We start from the raw sequence: 21,855 nt of genomic DNA, 5'->3' as shown, positions 1-21,855 counted from the left end.
AACCCCTCCTCTAGCGAGACAAGAATGAATGCATTGATCTGGAACTACTACTTCAAACAAAAACAAACAAACAAAAAACTCACATCAGTGTAGAAAACTGGACAGGGACTTCAAAACCAAGCAATTAAGATAAAAATGTGATCCAATTTTATTCTTTTTTTTAACCTTACTTAAAAGTTTTCAAAACTTAACAAAAGGTAATAAAATTATTTATTGATCTCTGGCATAATCTATTATTTGAAAAACACTAGAAAGTGAATTAATGTGTTTTCCTTGGCTTGAATAAGTTTCTTTTGGCACACATGGAAAGGCTAAGAAGATTTGACTTCAAAGGGCTGTACTACTTTGGAGGCAATCTTGATTCCTTACATATTAATTAAATTTCTGATAAAGAAGCTTATTTTGAATTTAGCACGTTATACAAATAAATATGAAACACCAGCAAGACTAGAAGGGCAAAATTATTAAAAGCTTATTTGGTTTTATTCTCAAGAGGCTGTTGTTCTAAAGCTGAATGACTTACATAAATACCGTTGGCATTTGTTGGATCCTGCTCCTAAACACAATGTTCATATTTCATCTATAATAAGAAAAGCATCTCAAAGATTTGCAAGGCACTAGTCTTACAAGCGTCCAGTTTGGTGTCTTGAGTAAAGTGAGATTGGCAGAGTCAGCTTAATCCATAATGGAAAGTTGTGAGCAGTGCGCTTGGGCTGGCAGCAGCTGCTGCTCTGAGGAGTCTCCAGCTATGCTAGCATGCACACAGGACTCCGGCACTTGTCCTCAAACATCGCTTTTCTGGGTCAATGCTGAAATTTACATGGAGCATGTGGGTTGGTCGTAATCACACCCTTGGGGCTTTCCAGAAAACTCACTATGAGGGTGGTTTTCATTTCCAATGACGCTATACTAAAAAATGATCTTGATGTTTAAATCGTTCATATTTACTAAAAGAGGGAAATGTCATATTTCAGAGCTAAATGAAATGGGATCTTCTGAAATTTGTCCTCTTTAAACAAGTTAAAACAAGGCCAACATGTACTCCCCAAACCTAGCTCATCTTCACTCTTGGTAACTGCTCCCCCCAACCCCAGCCCCTGCCTAGGGTCTTCCAGTCAGTTTTCACCAAGTAGATCTCTACAGATTTGAGTATTAACCTGTAACTTAGTCACATCATAAGAGCATCTTCTCCTTGCCCTCCCTGTTTAATCAAAGTAGAGATATACACCTGTATCATCTAGGTTTTAAAAAGTATGTTTTAAATTATCAGGGTAACTGTGTGATCCTCCCATTTATTATGGCCCAAGATGAATATTTATGAAATTCATAGTTGCTGAACCTACTTGTTAGTTATTGAAACACAAGCTCACCTCCATGTCTCCCAGTTTCTGAATAAGCCTGGATGTGGAGTTTTTAAATGAAAGCACTTTAGAAACAAGATAGGCTAAGAACGTTTTACCAAGGTTGTCATAACATAATATGTTCCCAAGTTATGTGTAAATGACCTGTTAAATGGTTAGGGGTTACAAACCAGAGCTGAAGGAAAGGAGCTGGGCATAGCAGTTTCTCAGAGTTCCCAAGTTACACTTCTGGAAGATCATTATATCCACGCTTAACCCCTTGCTTGCTTAGGGACTAGACAGAGTTGACGCCTAGGTCACCTTTCTGTTTTACAGCTGCTCCCTCTGCACACCTACACAGAGAGAACTCTTAGTGACTGCTGCACCCATAAAGAGGTCCTGGGCCCCCCAATAAGGAGCTCTGGTGCCGCAGTGGTTAAAGCATTTGGCTGCTAACCAAAAGGTTGGTGGTCTGAACCCACCAGCTGCTCCATGGAGAAAGAGGAGACAGTCTGCTTCTATAAAGACTGATAGCCTTGGAAACCCAATGGGGCAGTTCTACTATGTCCTATAGGGTCGCTATGAGCTGGAATCAATGCGACAGCAAACAACAACAGAGTATGTCAAAGCAGTCCTGTTGGTGCGATGGTTAAGCACTCAACTACTAACTGAAAGATTGCAGTTGAAACCCACCAGCAGCTCCGAAGGACAAAGATGTGGCAATCTGCTTCCATAAGATTACTGGCTTGGAAACCCTTTGGGGCAGTTCTCTTGTCTCCTGTAGGGTTACTGTGAGCAGGAACCAGCTCAGTGGCAATGAATTTTAACTGTATATAGTGACTGACAGTTTACAAAGCCTGGTGACACCACTCTCATTTGACCCTCAAGACAAGCCTGCTATGCTAAATGAAGCAAATATTAGCCTCCATTCTAGTAACATTTCTGAACCTCAGAACCTGAGTGTTGTAACCAAGCCTCTGGGATCTGTAGCAATGCTGTTTACAATAGATGGACAAAGTGTCAGGCAGCAAAGATATGGAAGAACAAACACAAGAGGCCTAACTACAGAAGGCAATTAATGTTCTCAAAATCTGTATATTCATACATTTCTGGTGACTTTTTTTTCTTTTATTCTAGTGACTCCTAAAATTTCTCTATCTAGTTTAACAGCTTCTTCACTAAAATGACTTGCAAGGTGTTAGAAAGAATTCACTTTCCTGCAAAATTCACTTATGCTAATAACTGAAAATTAACCACAACCCCAGTGGAAGAAACAGAAAATTCATGGAAAAGTTCATCTTGAATTGTTTTGAAAGATATATGACTATTAATGTTACAGAAAAGAGAGACTATAAACTATAATTTTGATTTGCACAACAGTTGGGAATCCTTTTGTCTTTAGGCTATTTGTCTTTTGAATTTAGGAATTTCAAATCACTAGCCCTTCACAGTAACTAGGAAGAGGCTGAACATTTTTCCTAAAATTGATATTCCAAAACCAAAACCAAAATCACTGCCATAGAGTTGATTCCGACTCAGAGCGACCCCCAGTGGGTTTCCAAATGGTTAATCTTTACGGAAGTAGACTGCCCAGTCTTCCTTCAGTGGAGTGGCTGGTTTGTTTGGACTGCCAACCTTCTGATTAACAGTCAAATGCCTTAAGCATTACACCACCAAAACTCCTTCATATTGGCATTACTATGTTTAATTTGGATCCATAAAGGGTGCAACTTAGGGCTGACTTTGGATTGTAATTATTGAAAGTGAAATGTGAACCAAGGTAAATAATGTTATGAGGAACTAGTCTATCTATACAGCCATCTTATTCTTTAAATTGTATAATACCACTTGAGCTTCAGAAATATGACCAAAACAAATGGCAGGGCAAGAAAAACTTCCAAAAGGAAATAAGGATGGCTATACATTAGCAAACTAAGATTTTAAAAAGCACTAAGCTCTTATGGCCTGACGTCACATATTTGGTGATGTAAAACATGTGGGATGCACCAATGCTGTTACAGTCATAAGGGTACAAATTGACTTTCTCTAGTCTCCATGTCTGTAAGAGAATCCTCATGCATTACTGGAACAGCTCATAATGAAAAATGGGGGCAAAAGTCTAGCTTAACCTTCTGACACTTTATCAATGTTGACTTAATTTAGGAAAACGGTACCGTTAGCATATACTTGTATTTTTTGTACTTCCTTAACAAATTACAGCATGATGAATTTGTGCAGCTAAATTTACTTCCTTAAAGCTATGGCTCATAAATGGCCAGCAAAACTTCATTGGAAGCACTGGCAGTGTTCATACTGTAAGTTGTGAGAATTTAATTCACTCATTCATCAAATATTTACCAGCATAGTTACTATGTGCCTTGATCTAAGCTCACTGCAGGATATACAAAGGTGAATAAAGCTGCTTCAGGATCTGCCTTTTCCAATCAATTGGAGAAAGAGGGATTAAACAAATATACTGAGATACTATTACAACTGAGACTAATGCAGCAATGAATTTAAATTGAAGGGGATGAAGTGTATGTAGTTGGTGGGTGTGGGGTTTGGGAAACCTTCCCTAAAGAAATAACTTAAGTTCTTAAACCTGAGGACCTAATAGTATAAGAAGGAGCCAGGTAAAAGGGGGTAAGGGCCCCAAACAGAGGGAACTGAACATGCAAAAGCTTAGAACTGGAAGAAAGCTGATGCGGCCCAAGCATTTTGAGTAGTGGGAGTGGGGAATGGCATGAAATTAATGGAGCGCATTAAAAAAAAAACAAAAAAAAACAAATTCACTGCCATCAAGTCTATTTGACTCATAGCGACCCCTCCTTGGGTTTCTGAGGTGGTATCTCTACCCAAGTAGATTGCCCAATCTTCCTTCTGAGGAGTGGCTAGTGGGTTTGACCCTCCAGCCTTCTGGTTAGCAGTCACATGCCTTAGGGACTATGCCAACAGAGCTCTGCACACAGGGCCTTAAAGGCACATATTCTAAGTAAATGCCATGAGAAATCACTGAAAATACTTTAAGTAGGAAGCGTCCTCATTCAATTCACATTTTAAAAAGGATTCCTCTGACTTGTGTGTGGAGACCTGATTTGGAAGAGTCAGGAATGGGAGTAGAGCACCCAGATGAGAGGCTGTTGGAATAATCCAGGCAAGAGATGATATGGCTGGGACTAGTGTGATGGCAGCAAGGTGGAGAGAAGGAGAAAGAGTGGAAGCGTATATCTGGGATATGTTTTATAACTGCTGAATTTAAAATCGCAACATGTTTTATTATATTCATTTGTCAGCAGTTGCTTAGAGCTTTCTGCATGAACCAATATGTTTCTGCTGTTGTTGTTTTTAAATGATATCTTTGGAATTTCCCTCAAAATAATCTGGGGGAGTGGTAAGAGGAACAGATGAAACACAAGTATCTATGAGTTGATAACTGTTGAAACTGGCATAGGAACCTGTGGGCTTTAGAATATTATTCTCCACGTTTGAAATTTTTGATAATAAAAAGAAAAGTAATTTGTATCCTACCTGGTCTAAAGTCAAAGGTCAGTTTGTTGTTTTTTTAAAGCAAAATATAGTTTTAAAACATCCTACAGGGAAAGTATGTGCTACCTTTATATTTGAGTCCAAACTTGGGGGGACATTAAGTCCCATGTCTAGTTCTGAAGAGAGATGGCACAAGCACATGTGTGCATACCAGGTCACCTGCCAGTCTATCTGGTTGCGTCTATTCCCCTATATCTGTGATAACCACAGTGGGAAGGGGCTGGTACAGGGACAGAAGAGGCTCCTCCTGGCATTACCTGTATAGGTGCTGCTGTTACCACTTGAAAGGGCACTAATGGGGAGGGAGAGCCTGTCCCCATCACTGACACTTTGCAATAGCACTGGGAGCTTCCCAGTCAATTACCCTTGTGGGTTCAGGGAGGGTGGCCAAAATGGTAGCCGGAATCTACAGAATGGAAGAGAACCAGGTGTGTTTGAGTCGATCCCAACTCAGGTGATCCCGTGTGTGTCAGGGCAGAGCTGTGCTCCATAGGGTTTTCAACAGCTGATTCTTTTGGAAGCAGACTGCCAGGATTTTCTTCTGAGTTGCCTCTGGCTAGACTTAACCCTCTAGTCCTTCGGTTAGCAGTTAGTTGCTACTCTCTATTCTCCCACTCAGTTTCTAACCTGAGACGATGAAACTTGTACAACCAAACACTTGAGGTTCTCAGTTACTTTAGGGCAGCTCTTTCCCATTCCTTTCACCATGGATCCGCCATCATTTTGGATGGTAATTATTACTTCCAAGGCTTAGCTCCTACAAAGCTCTGTTTTTAAATATGCTCTTTGTAAATGACCTGTTCATTTCCAATAAAGTATGGTTCTCTAAGGGTCACTTCTTATTTGCTCTCTCAAACGAAGGCTTTACCTTAAAATCTTTCCTTAAATATTTTTCTATGGAACAGTAATGGCTTTGAATACTTTCCTTAAAAAAATAATTGGACGGAAGAGTAAATGAGATAAAAATTGACCCAATAAGAAATATAAGTGAAATGGTAGGAATGCTTAAAAGAATTATTGAAGGCAAGAGCTAATGGAATAAAAATTGGGTACACAAGTACAACTGAAGGGATGGGAGAGTGGGGTGATCCAGACCTCTGGACATGATGTGCTCTCACACTCTCACATCTGAGACATGGCTTTTACTCTTCTCTATCCAAACAGATTCTGCCTGATGTATTTTCTGGAAAGTAAATTTAGCATAATAGGGAAAAATTCTAGCTATAGTGCACTAAAAAGCACTCCAGCGGCTCAAAAGAGAGTCTGATTTACCAACTAAACCCTGACGGAGGAAAGAACATGGACCCTGGGGTTGTGTCCAGGCTCGGCACTCCCTGGTCCCAACATCTCTGAGAGTAGTCACTTCATTTATAAAACAGGGCCACTGGGATTACATCACAGGCATGCAGCAGATACAGTAAGTGTAAACTCATGCTTTTGAAACGTTCAGAGTTGCTTTCCTGCATCTCTAACGTGTCTTAAAAAACAAGGACAGACCCTTTGTCAATTCAAGGTGATGATTTTTCACTCTCAAAACCAAGCGAGAGGGGACTAAAACAGTTTGTGAACTCTTATAAACACAGTACTTTATGCATCAGAACAGAAACCTAAAGAAAAGTTTTAGGGGTCAGCAAATTATTGGCATCCGTTAGTCTTCACACCTGAAGTACTAACCTGCTAGTAAACTACCAATTCTATATCTACTAAAGTTATGTCTACTATTTACTGTTGCATTGTCTCCATATTCCATGTTCTGTAAGAATTAACAGTGACCCATGATATACCTTCAGAAATAAGCCTCCTGTCTTTTACTGGGGAGAAACACCACTCCTTCTTCAGAGAAGCAAAGGAACAGTCCATAGATCTATTGTATTTTCTCTACTCTTGGATTAAAGTAGATTGGTTCCATGTCTCCCAGATTTCCCAGAAGAGACATTATTATTGAAAGATACAATTATTTTCCTTCAGAGCTAACTTTAGATAAAAGTCGGGTGATGGTACAAAGGCAGATCCATTTCCCTAGGACTTAAGAAACAAAAATCTCTAAAGTGTAAAAAAGAACCAAGGTAGAATAACTATTAATATTGGATGGATGGAGTGCCAAACTGAAATGGCTGGTAACTGCCAATTAACCATTTATCACCCTTTCTTGCTAAGGGTGAACTAGTGACCACGGCAGCAGCAGTGGCCAGCAGTCATAGTTTCTAGTCCTTATTGTGCCATGATGAGGGGTAAGGGAGAGTATCACTTTATGCTCTTAAACCTTTGATATTTTTAAAAACAAAACTATCAAAAACAGCAACTGCTAGGGGGCCAAGGAAGAACTGAGCATATACTGAAGGGTTATAAAGGGCCTTAGTTTATGAGCTCTGGTGGCATAGTGCCTAAGGCATTTAACTACTAACCAGAAGGCTGGTGGTTGAAACCCACCAGCCACTCCTCGGAAGGAAGGTTGGGCAATCTACTTCCATAGTGATACTGCCTCGGAAACCCAAGGAGGGGTCACTATGAGTCGGGTCCGACTCGACAGCACATAACAACAACATAGTTAAAAGTTCTTTCCCTAAGAACAACCTCTGAAAATTAAGAGAAGATTCTTTTATTTTTATTTTATTAAAAAAACATTAAAAAAAATGAATGCAGAATGCTAAACTCAGATCTACTATCAGGGAGATCTTTCAGCTACTTTCTCTAAAAGCTATTTGGTCTTTGAAGACTTCTGGTAAGATAGAGGAATAGGCAGACAAGCAACACAGACCCTTTTCAACCAAGAAAAGAAAAACCAATTGACAGAGATTCAGAAGATAATCCTGGAGCCCTGAGCTTTGAAAAGAACTATACAGAAATGGATTAGGCACCAACTAGTGGAAAAACCTGAACGAAAACAGTGAATACAGAGATGGTTGGAGCTGTGGATTGTCAGCTACTCTGACAGGACCAACAGCCTGAATATTTCCAAGTGGTGTTAGGACCTGATCAGCCCTGGTCACCAAGGGCTGTAGGGACGACTGTGCTGGCGACCTATGACTAGGAAAGGAAACAGGAAGGAGGGAGACAACCTGAGCTGTTGACTTTCTGCTGTCCAGGGGGCGCAGCCATTTTGGATATTTAAAGTGACCGAGGGCACAGCCATTTTGAATGTTTATAAGCAGTGGCCATTTAGGATTTTAAAGTGACAGTATTCTCATTTGGATTCCAAGGACCTAAGAACAGGCTCTGTTTGCCAAGGTCGGCAGGGACATACAAGAGGCTCACAACAGGAAAGGAGACATGGTAAGGGTATAAGTGCTGTCAACTAGTGAATAGAGGAGCACAGTACCCTGCTTGTGTACATAACATACAAATGAAACAAAGAAAACGAAAATCATAGGCAAGTCACTCCAACATAAAATCACCAATTAAATATAAACACAAAAATGTCACAATGCCTCGGAGACAACAGAGCATCAAAGTGCACACAAAGAAGCAAGATAAAGCAGGAGAAACAAGGCACCAGGATACAGACCCAAAATACATCCCTGAGGAAGATGTAGCATTGGAACTCCCTGATAAGGAATTCAAAAGAATTATATTTAGGTATCTTCAACCAATTGAGAGGCAGATCAAGGAAAATACTGACACAATTGAGGAAAACACAGAGAAAACCCTACAACAGTTTCGAAAGACAATACAAGAACAAAATGACAAAATAAATGAAAAACCAGAAATGATACAAAACCTATACACAGAAATCCAGAAGACTGATACTAAATTTTCAGAAATACATAAGACATTGAATAGGCAAAGGAGCAGAATTGAATCAATGGAAGACAGAATTAGTAAGATTGAAGGCAAGTATCCGAACACTTCTTTGGAAAGGGATAAATCAGAAAAAAGATCAAAACAATATGAAGAAAGCCTAAGGTTCATGTGGGATACCATCAAAAGGAATAACCTACGTGTAACTGGAATTCCAGAACAGGAAGACACAAATAAAACCACAGAGAAAATTGTTGAAGATTTGTTGGAAGAGAATTTTCCTGGTATGATGAAAAGATGAGAATATATCCATTCAAGAAGTCCAATGAACCCCAAACAGGACAGACCCCAAAAGAAAATCACCAAGACATACCATCACCAAACTCACCAAAACCAAAGACAAAGAAAGAATCATGAGAGCAGCACGAGAAACATGATAAGTTACCTACAAGGGGCAACCAATAAGACTAAGCTTGGATTTCTTGGCAGAAACCATGCAAGTGAGAAGACAATGGGATGGAATATATAAAACCCTGAAAGAGAAAAATTTCCAGCCAAAAATTATATACCTAGCAAAAAATATAATGGTGAAATTAGGACATTTCCAGATAAGCAGAAATTAAGGGAATTTATTAAAACCAGACCAACCTTATAAGAGATCCTTCGGACAGAGAAGCAACAACTAACCATTAACACACATGGTGACATAACCCAGAAACGAACCCAGCTATGGAAGTATCCAAAGCAAATAAGCCTACAAGATTGTAAACAGGGAACCAGAGACACCAATTGACAAATGAGACAACTACAAACCAAAAAGAGGGAAAAAACTGTGTCGTTACAGAACTTCTAGATGGAAGGGAAGTCAAGACAACTACAAGACAGAACAGACTTTTTTAAACTTGGGAAGAAAACTATAAATCACAGGGTAACCTCAAAGAAAAGTGATAAACCTTCACATCAAAATAAAAAAAAGGACCAGCACAAATATTTAGCAAAATACTAAAACGATAGCAATGAAGGAAGTGATAACACGATTCATAAACAAAATGAGCTCACCATAGAAAATTATATGGAACAAAGAAATTGACACCACGAAAAAGCACATAACAAAAATGACAGCAACAAATTCATATTTGCTGATAATTACATATCTGGTAAGGTACTTATTTCTAAGATTTATAGAAAACTCCAATGCCTCAACACCAAAGGAATTAATCCAATTGAAAAATGGCCAGAAGACATGAATAGACACTTCACTTCATTCGGGTGGCCAGCTAATACATGAAGAGATGCTCACAATCACTGGCCATCAGAGAGCTGCAAATCAAAACAGCAATGAGATACTGTCTCACCCCAGCACTGATGGCAAGGTTCAACGAGACAGAAAATAACAAATTCTGGTGGGGATGTAGAGAGATTGAGACTCTCATACACTGCTGGTGGGACTGTGAAGTGATACAACCACTGTGGAAAGCAATATGGTGATTCCTTAGAAAGCTGGAATTGGAGATACCATTTGATCCAGCAATCCCATTACTAGGTATATATCCTAGAGAGGTGACAGCCAGGCAGGAACAGATATATGCACACTCATGTTCATCGCAGCACTATTTACAATAGCAAAAAGATGGAAACAAACTACATGCCCATCAACGGAAGAGCAGATGGTACGTATACATAATGGAATGCTATGCAGTGCTAAAGAACAATGTAAAGTCTACAAAACACCGCATAATATGGATGAACTTGGAGGACGTTATGCTGAGTGAAAGAAGTCAATCACAGAAGGACAAATACAGTATTAGTTCATTGTTGTGGAGGGTCAAGGAAAGGTTTACATATGGAGGGAAACTTTGTTGGTTGCCAGGGGAGAGGGGGAATGCTGCTAAAAAAAAAAAAAGCATTGACCCATGTCACTTTAGTTTTGTGTATTTCACTGTACATAAATTATATTTCAATAAAATGCATTAAAAAAAAAAAAAAAAGCTACTTGGTCCTTCAGCTACTTTCTCCAAAAACAAGTTGATAAACTCTGTATGGAGGCATTCACTGATGCAAGGAATCTGGAAATGGGACTCACACAGTGAAAATAAGTAAAACAGAAGTCAACTGAGTATTTTTGAAATAGTGTAATCTTTAAAGGAGCTCTGGTGGTGTAGTGCCTAAGGCATTTGACTGCTAACCAGAAGGCTAGCAGTTCAAACCCATCAGCCACTCCTTGGGAGGAAGATTGGGCAATTGGGCAATCTACTTCCATAGATATATTGCCTCAAAAACCCAAGGAGAGGTCACTATGACTTGTTATGACTATGAGTTGGGATCGACTCAACAGCAGTGTGTTTGTTTTTTGTTGTTTGCGTAATCTTTAAGAAGTAGTTAACTGGTGAAAAGCATAAGGTCTTAAGCCAAAGATTTCCTGGTCATAAATCTATATATTACAATATTCCACCTACTTCAAAAAGACTTTAATAGAACGTGACTAGGACTGGGGTAAGAGTTTCATGCTTGTGTAATCAGAGATCATCTTGGTATCTGTTAGGCAGATTCCTTCACTTTCAACTAATTATAAAAGTCAATAATTAGAACAAGCATATGGAAGTCACTTGGTAAAGTGTCCTCCACATCCTTATTTTCTATCTGCCAAGACTGACCTGTCTCTAGTATATCACTAGGTTGTCAGTTGAAAAGAAAATGGAAGAATCCAGAAGGGCATTTAACACAAGATACCAGGGCAAAAGGTGTATCACCAGCTCTGAAAAGTCAGCAGAGGGCCAGGGAACCCAGCAAGATTGTATCAAGTATATCTATCTATAAACTGAAAAGCAAGTAGATCCAATGCTTGGTGACCAGAGACTACTAAGATCTAAAATAAAACATTGGCAAAGAAGACAAGAGAGATCCTTGGTGAAAGTTTGTACTGATTGACATCACAACAGGATTAGCTATGAGTAAAAATGGAAAATTTAATAAGGACTTTTAACATAGTATGTACCTAAGCATAAAGGAGCCCTGGTGGCGCACTAGTTAAATGGTGAGTTGCTAAATGCAAGGTCAACTGTTTGAATCTACCAGTCACTCCAAGGGAGAAAGATGTGGCAGTCTGATTCCATGACTCCTTGGAAATCTTGTAGGACAGTTCCATTCTGTCTTACAGGGTCACTATGAGTCAGAATCAACACAGCAGTAATGGATTTATACCTAAGCATAATGCAAAAAATATGGCTCCTTCCATTTCCAAGTGGTGTTTCAGATACTCTGAAGTAAAACAGTAGCCTAATATATAATGCTCATTCAAAAAAGAAAGAAACATCAGAAATCTGGAAGTATTAGTTTAAATACCATTAAATATTTAGAACTACTTAATGAACAGAAATAGCCATTTTTTTCTGTACATAAAAAGGTCAAATATTAGAAATTTCATATGGTTCAACCAAACAAAAAAGTGCTTGTTAATTTAATGGTAAGAGTAAAAACTTGAAGAAATAATCATTTTTTTTTATGGTTTCAAAAAGAGGTTTACTTCTACAGAAGAATATTGTTACTGAAGCAGGAAATGGATTTTTAATAGTCTATGATAAATTTATGCCTCAAGTCACATAAAACTGTGACCAGTCTGTACCCACTTGGATAAGCCTAAAAATAAAAAGCTCATTTATAAGCCTTTTTCTTCTCTAACTAACGACATCATCCCTACTAAAATGCTATTCCTAATAGATTCCTTCACCCCTTTTTCTTGATCCCTGAACTCCTCTATTAATGGTGAAACTTCAAACACATTTTCCTCCCAGGCCCATGGGCCCATGTACATGCCATCCTCAATCTATTATTCACCGGTGTTTTTCTACTCACTCCAGCCCTTCCCTACTGCTCTACTTTCTCTTACCTTGGCAAATTCACAGTCCCATCTGTCCATGTCAAGCTCCCCCCATCCCTTTCATTTTAATATACAAGTGATCTAATCTTTTCCTGCACAGAATGTGGCCATTTTTGGGAGGCTCAGTCCTCCACCCCGCCTTCCCCAGGTAGAGGACCTCTGCTACTTTAAACAATGCACAAAGATTTTGTCATGTAACTCCCATTTTTGCCTTTTAGATCTTGGTGCCTTCTCAAAACCCATCTCACCTATAAGGCATCCACAAAAGCAATTTAAATTTTATGCATTAATCTTATAGGGCAAGTTGTACACAGCTCAACTTAAATATGAGAATAAAGGTACACATTTAAAATAGGTGTGCTTTCATATGGATCGATTATTTTCTTTCTAGCACACAAAGCACACAGTACTCTTTGGGGCAGTGTTAGATAAATTTTCTTTTTTTTTCCTAATGCAACTTCCAGACTCAGGAAAATGTAGTCTGACTGAAGATCATGCTATTTCATACTAGGAAAGAAATAGGGGAGCTCAAATGTGCCTTCAGCATTTTTGATGACGGCAAATAAATTTCAGAATAGTATAAGCACATTTTTGACTTTCATTCTAATGGCTTTAATCATTTGCCAGGTTTGATTTTTAGTTGCTGAGAACCTCTTTGGTGGTGTCGCCAACAGAATGACAGTATTTGCCATCCCACTGGATTGAACGACCCAGAAAACTCATCCACCCTGTAATTACGTACCTTGAATTTGCAATTTCCACTTTGGTTCTTGCCATGGCGGCTGCCCTTTGTGCACCTTCAATAGCTCTGTCCACCTTCTCCCTAGTTTTTGTATTTCTTATTGGTATGAGCTGCTTCCTTATTCCACGGACCAGAATATTATTTTTGTATTTTCCCTCTTCTTTGGAGCCATCGGGAAAAACGGTACAGCCATATCCATGCCTCTTGTTATTTGCCCATTCTCCTTCATACTTCATGCCATTAGAGCGCTCGCTTATGCCGAAACCATTGCGCTTGTCATTCTTCCACTCGCCCATGTAGGTTTCCGTGGTGGTGGCGTCAACGTGGTCTTCCATGGGACAAAAATCACAATCGACATCGCCGAAACTAATCGTGGAGTTGGCATCGCTGGAACTGATTCTGCTCATGGCCGCGTCGCTGCGAACCGAGCTGCGCTTGCTTGAGATGGAAGACTTGGATTCTGACTTGCGGAGTTTTATGCTTCCGAGAAGGGAGCCTCTTCGGAAGAGACCGCCTTTCTTCTTCCCGGCCGAGAGCTCAGCATCTGCGTGGAAGTTGAGCACGAAGCCACCGCGGGTGCCGGCTGGGCTGTCTGCGGCGACCGCGGCGTCGTGGAGCACGCTGCCATTGCTCTGCTCGCTGCCCAGCGAGGCCAGCGAGGTGCGCAGTGGTGAGCGGATCACCGTGGCCATGCCATAGGGCACGCTCTGGCGCACGCCGTAGCCTTGACGCATGCCGCCGGCCCACTGGCCCTGGTACGTACCTTCGAGAAACAGTAGGAAAGCACGGCGTGAGTGGGTGCTAAAAGGGATTGGGAGCTTCTACAAACATGAGGAATGCACACTTCTGGGGAAACCATAAAGCAGATGTGCGCAGGCCCATGGTCAAAGCCAACGCATTTCCAAGTCAACCCTAAGAAACACTTTTCATTCACTTACGTTTAATATTTCGTATTACCAGTTAAGATTAGGTGAAACTTTTTGAGCTAAGAGTGATGTGACGAATACAGTATATACACTGAAACATTACGGAAAAACACGGGGAATTACATTTGTCCCATGTTGTTGTTGTTATGTGCCGTCCAGTAGGACCGGACTCATAGCGATCCCTCCGAGGCAGTATCACTACGGAAGTAGATTGCCATGTCCCATATTACTTGTCAAATCTCCTCTTTTCGCCTTGTTGCTCTTCTCTATCCCTAGCCCTCTGCCATTGAACTGTGAATCATGTTATAGAATAGAAGCCCTTGAGGGCAGGAATTCGTATATAAGAGAACACAAAATTCCCAGATTCCTGGCTGAAGGGGTTTGGGTCTGTGGGCATTGATATTTATAGATCCTGTGAGTTCAATAACTCTGTTTATGGTAAATATCTATGGTGGCTAAACAGATTACACTCTTTACCTTTATTGAGATAAGGCAAGTAGTAACCTTCCATCTATTCCATTATGGAACTCAACTCAGCCCAAGACTGTTGACACCAAATCACTTTTTTAAATGACTGCTATGCCTTTAGCGTAGTGCCTAAGGCATTTGACTGCCAGTCAGAAGGCTGGCGGTTCAAATTCACCAGCCACTCCTCAGAAGGAAGATTGGGCAATCTATCTACTTCTGTAGAGATACTGCCTCGGAAACCCAAGGAGGGGTCACTATGAGTTGAATGGACTCCACAGTAGTGAGTTTGGTTTGGTTTTGGTACAAGGAAAATACCAAAGTTTAAGTTACAGTGTCCGCCAAAAGAAACTATGTGGAAATATTTCACTGTAATTATTTTTGTATTATTCATAATGTCAGAAAATAATTAATGATTACAGTCTGTCTTGACCTCTTTTAGTTTCTGATTATATAGATCCATCTTGCAGTCACTTTGCATTTGATATTGCAAATACTCAACAGGTGTAGTACTGTATCATATTCGGGATATATGTGAAAATCTTAACTTGACATATATGTACTTCTGAGGAGGTAGATGAGCCATAGCTATCTCAAAGGGATTAACCCTAAATGATAAGACAGTCACACACAGAATGACTTTAAGAAGTTTTCTACTGAATACTAAAAACCAAAAAACTGCCATTGAGTTGATTCTGACTCACAGTGACCCCATTTGGGTTTGAGGAGGTAAATCTTTACAGAAGCAGACTGTCCAGTCTTTCTTCTGCGGACTGGCTGATAGGTTTGAACCACCAACCTTCTGGTTAGCAGTCAATTGACCTCAATGGGGAAATGAATTATTAGGAAATTCCAACTTTGACTTTTTTTCTGTCTACATGGTTAAAATTTAAGTTCTAGAATAAAATTTATACAGCCCGAGTTAAACATACTAAAATAAATCACTTTCTATTTAATACTGAACTTGAGATTCTTGAAAAAATAAAAAGAGAAATGCTGTAATCAGCCTTTTAATTCTAATTTTCCACACAATGACATTAACTTTGGTGTAATAATTTTCAAAGAAGCCATTTAATATCAGTAAGTATTTATACTTTTCAAACACAATCATAGTATCTGGGTAAATGTTTAATACTGAGGGAAAATTAGCAACTCATTTCCTTAGACTGGTATCTCCAAATGTAACATTAAACCAAAAAAACCAAACTCACTGCTGTTGAGTCCATTCAACTCATAGTGACCCCTCCTTGGGTTCCCAAGGCAGTATCTCTACAGAAGTAGATAGATTGCCCAATCTTCCTTCTGAGGAGTGGCTGGTGGGTGTCAACCGCCAGCCTTCTGGTTAGCAGTCAAATGCCCTAGGCACTACGCACCAGAGTTCCCAATGTAAGACTAGTATCCAAAATGCTTGAAAATCCAAGTAGTTTAAGGCAATAGCAACAGTTAAAAAAGGTTTAAGTCTTTGCTTAACTGCCATATAGGCAAAGGGGGTACAAAGGCATTCGCCATATTCCCATGCTATTCTGTTAAAGCACCATATATGGTAGAATTCCTCCATATAATTGCTAGAAACCTATTCACAGTCAAACTGTTTGCAGTTCATTTGAAATTTAAAATAGATTTTCTTTAGTCAATGAAGCTAGAAAAAAGGGCCTCTCTTGTTTCTTTATGAAGCCGGTGGGTTCCAACTTCTTCCTGCTGCTCAAATAAAGTTCTAATTAGTTTCTCTTGATTCTTTAAATATAAGTCTGTATTTCACAAGTGTAAAAATTATCTTCACAGGTTTTGTTTTAAATTATGTACCATGATTTTATTTGGTGCTGATTCTTGTGGATCTAGCCATTTTAATGACATAATCTTGAAGTGGAAGGCATCAGGTCACAATGAGTTTCAGTCAAATTTAGAGTATACTATGACTTCTATGCATGGGAACCAAGTCCACGGCACCTATCAACAACATGCTAAATTTAAGTTTATACGCTATGAATGGGTATAAACAAGTATGCATAGAGTCAAGAAGGCAACATGTTTTCCTAAATATTTTCAGTAGTTTTATGACTAGTGGAAAAATGAAGTACAACAGGTCAGAATCTGCATAAAAACTACTGGGCAGCTAGATTTGGATTTCATAGTATGGGTGTGATTTATTCTTAATTAATACTCGGGGGGTTTCTACTTCAACACTTTACACAAAATCACTGATTGATTTTTCTTCCTCTAATTTAATATCACCATAAAATATATGGAATCAGATTGTCTCTAAATCCAATAGAAGGTGACATGACTGCACATGTGGTAATGGGGACAGTGGAGACAAAAATAAGCTCAATCTTAAGAATAGGGAAAGTGATTATTTCCAATTTTGACCAAAATCTTTGTATGAAACAAGTTTTAGCAATATACTTCCATCAAGACTTTCATTTTGCCACAATAGGCAAAGCCATGATTGAGGACTTCTAATGAAATGAAGGGGGAACTCTGGTGGCATAGTGCCTAAGGTACTTGACTGCTAACCAGAAGGCTGGCAGTTCAAACCCACCAGCCACTCCTCGGAAGGAAGATTGGGCAATCTACTTCCATAGAGATACTGCCTTGGAAACCCAAGGTGGGGTTGCTATGAGTTGGATCTGACCCGATGGCAGCTGAGTTTTCAGTTTTTAATGAAATGAAGTGACATCTGAAAGAAGCAGAGTGGACTTTCAATAGGGATTTTAAAGGTTTTCTTTCTTCCTAATTGTAGTAGTAGTTGTTGTTATATGCTGTCAAGTCAGCCCTGACTCGTAGTGACCCCTCCTTGGGTTTCTGAGGCAGTATCGCTAAGGAAGTAGATTGCCCAACCTTCCTTCTCAGGAGCGGCTGGTGGGTTTGAACCGCCAGCCTTCTGGTTAGCAGTCAAGTAGTGCCTTAGGCACTACGCTACCAGAGCTCCCGTAGTAGTAGTAGTAGTAGTAGTAGTAGTAGTAATAATAATAGTAGTAGTAGTAGTAGATGATTTTAGAAAAGAAACCAAAGTACTGTGGTGATGCCAAATATAAGACTTTTTGTTTGCTTTTTCATTTTTAAGTTAGTTTTAAAACAGAAAGCATCTAGATTATCCATAAAGCCATGCTGCACAATTCTTTAGGCTTCTACAGCACATAGACAATCTTTACTACACCATATATATTTTGATTACTATAAAACCAAGGGATTTTGTTCAATGAGTAGGAACTTTAAAAGAAAACTAACCTTATTTTTAACATTCCCAAACTGAAGTGAGAGAATTATTCATAGTCTTAAAAGGTTATAAAATAATGCACACATGAAAAAAATAAACTTTGCATTCCACTTTAAGGTATTGGATTTAGTTAAACAGCAGAGTTGAGGCCACTAATGAAATCCAATCACAAACTAACAATTTGCAGGGTTTCAACCAAGGCATTCTGTGCCCATTTGGAACACTTACAAGCTGTGATTAACTACTATAGAACTCAAGACTCATGCAGCCCATATGAAAGTATTTGAGAAAGCTTTTTTTTAAATCCATCAAAAAATTGTATCTTTATTTATACCGTAGGACGGAAGGATGTCATTTTTAGCAAATTCTACCACTGTGCTGCTTAGCATTTGAAACACGGGATAAATATTCTGAGTAAAGGCACAAATTGTGTAAGTTTTTATATAAGCAATGGTGTAACCGAGGTTGCAGTGGGCTGGAGAAACTTTTAATTGGATCCCTTTGGTATCTTCCACCTCTGAGCTACTAATTCCAAAAGGTGACACTGCCTCCTACAACCCTTTCAATTAAATAGGATTGTTTATTATCAGAAAATTTATTTTGCCAAAGCATAAGCAATTCATCTTTCTACACAAGGAAATCCATCAGGTTTTGACACCTGTTTGAACAACGTACACTTCCCTAATTGAAAAAAAGTAACTTCTGTCTTTTACGTACACAATTTCTTTGGCAAGCAGTGTTAAATATTAAAATAAGGTGAATTTTTTTCACAGCCAGGCACACTGTTTGGGTCATAAACCTTAATGCAAATCAGTGTTTCCCTGCTGCCGTTTTCAGGAGTGCTATACCAGCTAACTTAGCTAGCCCAGGCTAGAAGAACATAATTTTCAACTGTATTTTTTAAGCATGTATTTTCTTAAGACTTCATAGTTCATTTATAAAACGTTTGCTAGTAAGCTGTTCAAAGATCTCAAAGTCTGCAAAAACTACTATTCTCTTGACCAAAAACCAGTACTTCAAAGAACCAAATGAAAACTGGGTTCACACCCTTTGAACCCTATCTGCATCAGGTGGCTGTTCTTTTCCCATCCCTACAGTGCTTCCAAATGCACCCCAAATAAGGTCCAATTCCCCAACATCCTAGTTAAAGGGTTCTGGCTTCTATCTTTAGGCTACTAGAGGGCCAGAATCGAAATATGACTCCACTTGAAACCAATCCGGGGAGCAGTCAGCACGGACCGCCAGCCCCACAGCGTTCTAACTCCACCCGAGTGGCGATTTCAAACCCCGCCGGGAGAGGGAGGGATCAGGAACGTAATGTGACGGGCTCAAGTGACAGCGCCCTCTCTCCAGCCCAGCCCTCCTGGTGGCAGTGCAGCTCTAGCGCCGGCCAGGTACATCCACGCCTCACTCCCCCGGGTTTGGACACACCGCTCGCTCCAAGAGTGGGGTCAGACCAAACCCTCGCGCAACAGGCCGGTCCCAAAGCACCCTTGGGGAGGGAGAGCGTGGAGCTGGGTGGGATGAGTCCCCAGGTGTTTTGGCGGGTTTCCGGACACGTGCGCCTCGAGTCCTCCCCGCTTCCCCGCAGCTTGGGCAAAGCCCTCCACACCACCTCGCGGAGCAGCCGAGCCGCCTGCGACGCCGCTCACCTCCGTCCCCGTAGGTCTCCACGCCGTACCCGTCTTGCAGCCCGTTACTCCAGGTACCCTCGTAGCGAGCGGGGGTGGCCAGGCTCTGCCGGACCCCGTAGCGACCCTTGAAACCATGTGACCACTCCCCCCGGTACATCCACTTGCCCTTCGTTTCCACCCCCAGCCCATGCCGCTTGCCCTGCGCCCAGTAGCCCTGGTAGGTGTTTCCGCTGGGCCAGGTGTAGCCGCCGACCACCTCGAAACCGTGCGACCAGGAGCCTGAGTACTCGCCCTGGCCCTTGGGCCCCGTGCAGATGCCATGCCCGTGCGCCTTGCCCTCCTCCCAGCCGCCGCAGTAGGTGCCGCCATCGTCGAAGTCGAATCTTCCGCCCGTCATTCGGGGGACAGCCCCGGCGCGCTCCCCGGGGGGGCACGGACGCGGGCAGAGCTGGGCACGGCAGGGTGTAGGTCGGGGGTGGGGGCCCGGTGGGCGAGCTCGCGACAGTGCCCTGGGCAGCTCGCGCCACCGCTCGGCTCCAGTCCGACGCCGCCCCCGTCCTCCCCTCCTCTTTCGCCACCGCCGCCTTCCTCCTCCTCCTCCTTCGTCGCCGCCGCCGCCGCCCCGGCCAGCGCTGCGCGCGAGAGGACAGCCCAGGCTCCGGATCGGACCTTCAGCTGCTCCCGCCCGCCCACGTGAGCCGGGCACCGCCCCGTGCCCGCCCCTTGTCCCCTCCCTGGGCGCCGAGGCCCGGCCCCACGGCGTGCTCGCCCCACCGGGCCCTGCCTCCAGCACCCGAGCTGTTGCCGCTTCCCGGGCGGGCGTTGGGGGCAGGTACGCGTGGCGCGCGTATGTTCGCGCAGCGGGATGCAGGTGTGAGAGCGAGTGTACCCAGGGGCGCGCGAGAATCTGCCTGTAGACGGAGGCGCGGTTGCAGTTGTGGGGGCAGCTTGCGTGCAGTTGAGCCTCCTCTGTGTTTGGTGTTTTAAAATGTGGTTAAGCTCGTGTAAGTGCGACCACGTGTGTGCTGAGGGAAAACTCATGTATGCGTGTTTGTTTGCATGGGATTTGTAGTTTATTTATTTATTTATTTCATTCCAGCGTGTGTTCTGTTGCATTTGTCCTGCTCAGCTGTCATCATGAATTAATATTCCCCAGATATATGTATGCATGTGATATAAATCTGTGGCAGCCTAGATATAATTGTGCAGAATGTTCTTTTACACCTACCCATTTTGGTGCACATGTGTTTGCTTTATTTAACGCGTGTGTTGGGGGAGAGCAATGCAGTTTGAAAAAGCACAGAATAAATTGATTAGGTTTTTGTTTGTAATAACTGAGAGGATATTTTTATTCTGTTTGCTCCTTCACCCTAATGCGGAATTTATTCTTTTAACAACTTTAGAAATTTTTCAGCCTGGAGCTTTGTACCCAACAGGCAGACAGCTCAGTCTCTGTGTATTGTATAAGTGTCTGGAATGTACACCTGGTACTGCTCTACTGGTATCCACAGTTTAAGAGACTAAACAGAAGCTATCAAGGAGGAATATGGTAAGTACAACACTAAGCTTACAGAGAGCGTGTGACCTACAAAACCCGTAACAGGTGTCAGATGATCCACTTTCCAGCTACAACTCCGCTTTGTTGAATTCACGTTAGATAATGCTTTTAAACTTCCAGATCTATTTCACCATCTTCCAAATGAGAATGACAATATTTGTCTTTCCAAGTTAGAAAACAACTGAATACATTGTGGGTACAGTGTAAAACCAAGAATTACAGATTTGGTAATAAACACATTGAATCACTCAATATTATAGGCATTGGTTTGATCGTCACCCTCAAAATATCCAGGGGAGATAAGTCTGTGGGGTTGACAGCCAGGGGTCTTAGGTTGGTCTCTCAAGGGAACTGCTTTGCAGTGTATTCATGTTATTTTTTGGGCTGAAAGGCCTTTGGGTGAGTGGGTGAGCATCGAGCATCAAATGCTGCCAAATGTTCTCTCACCAGATATTTGATTATCAGATAAAAATATAAGGGCAGATGTCAGGGAAGACAGCAGAGAAAGAATAGCCTACATTGCACAGAAAAGGAACTGAAATTGATCTTGATTGGCACTATCTCAGGACTAGAGGTGGCCTTTCCTGCTTATCTGGCTGAAATAATGAGAGAAAAATCTCAGTTTACAGAGAACCAAATCACCAAAGAGAATTAGAAACCCTCATCCATGGCATTGCCTGTAGAGTTTCCAGGAATAGTGCTTACCCTAGTGGCCTGAAATAATTAGGCATCTCGCTCAGCATTTTGCCTTAGACTGGGGATTGATTTAGGCCACTGGGAAAACGAGGGCCCAGGACTTGGCGGCTGAGCCA

At 41.3% G+C, this 21,855-nt stretch overlaps 1 protein-coding gene across 1 annotated transcript in view; it reads right to left on the bottom strand.

Annotated features, from left to right (window-relative positions):
* Window positions 1–19,882, bottom strand: part of JPH1 (junctophilin 1) — a 121,773-nt gene extending 101,891 nt beyond the window's left edge. The window contains exons 1-2 of the mRNA XM_007954630.2: window positions 19,504–19,882; window positions 13,244–14,006 (exon numbers count right to left, since the gene is read on the bottom strand). Coding sequence (XP_007952821.1) covers window positions 13,244–14,006; window positions 19,504–19,882 — 1,142 coding nt within the window. The remainder of the gene's footprint in view (window positions 1–13,243; window positions 14,007–19,503) is intronic.
* Window positions 19,883–21,855: the final 1,973 nt, after the last annotated feature.

The sequence above is a fragment of the Orycteropus afer genome, unplaced genomic scaffold, assembly GCF_000298275.1.
Source record: "Orycteropus afer afer isolate SDZICR_OR568_19922 unplaced genomic scaffold, OryAfe1.0 scaffold00467, whole genome shotgun sequence".
Taxonomy (NCBI): domain Eukaryota; kingdom Metazoa; phylum Chordata; class Mammalia; order Tubulidentata; family Orycteropodidae; genus Orycteropus; species Orycteropus afer.
This window is presented reverse-complemented; position numbering and strand designations above follow the sequence as displayed.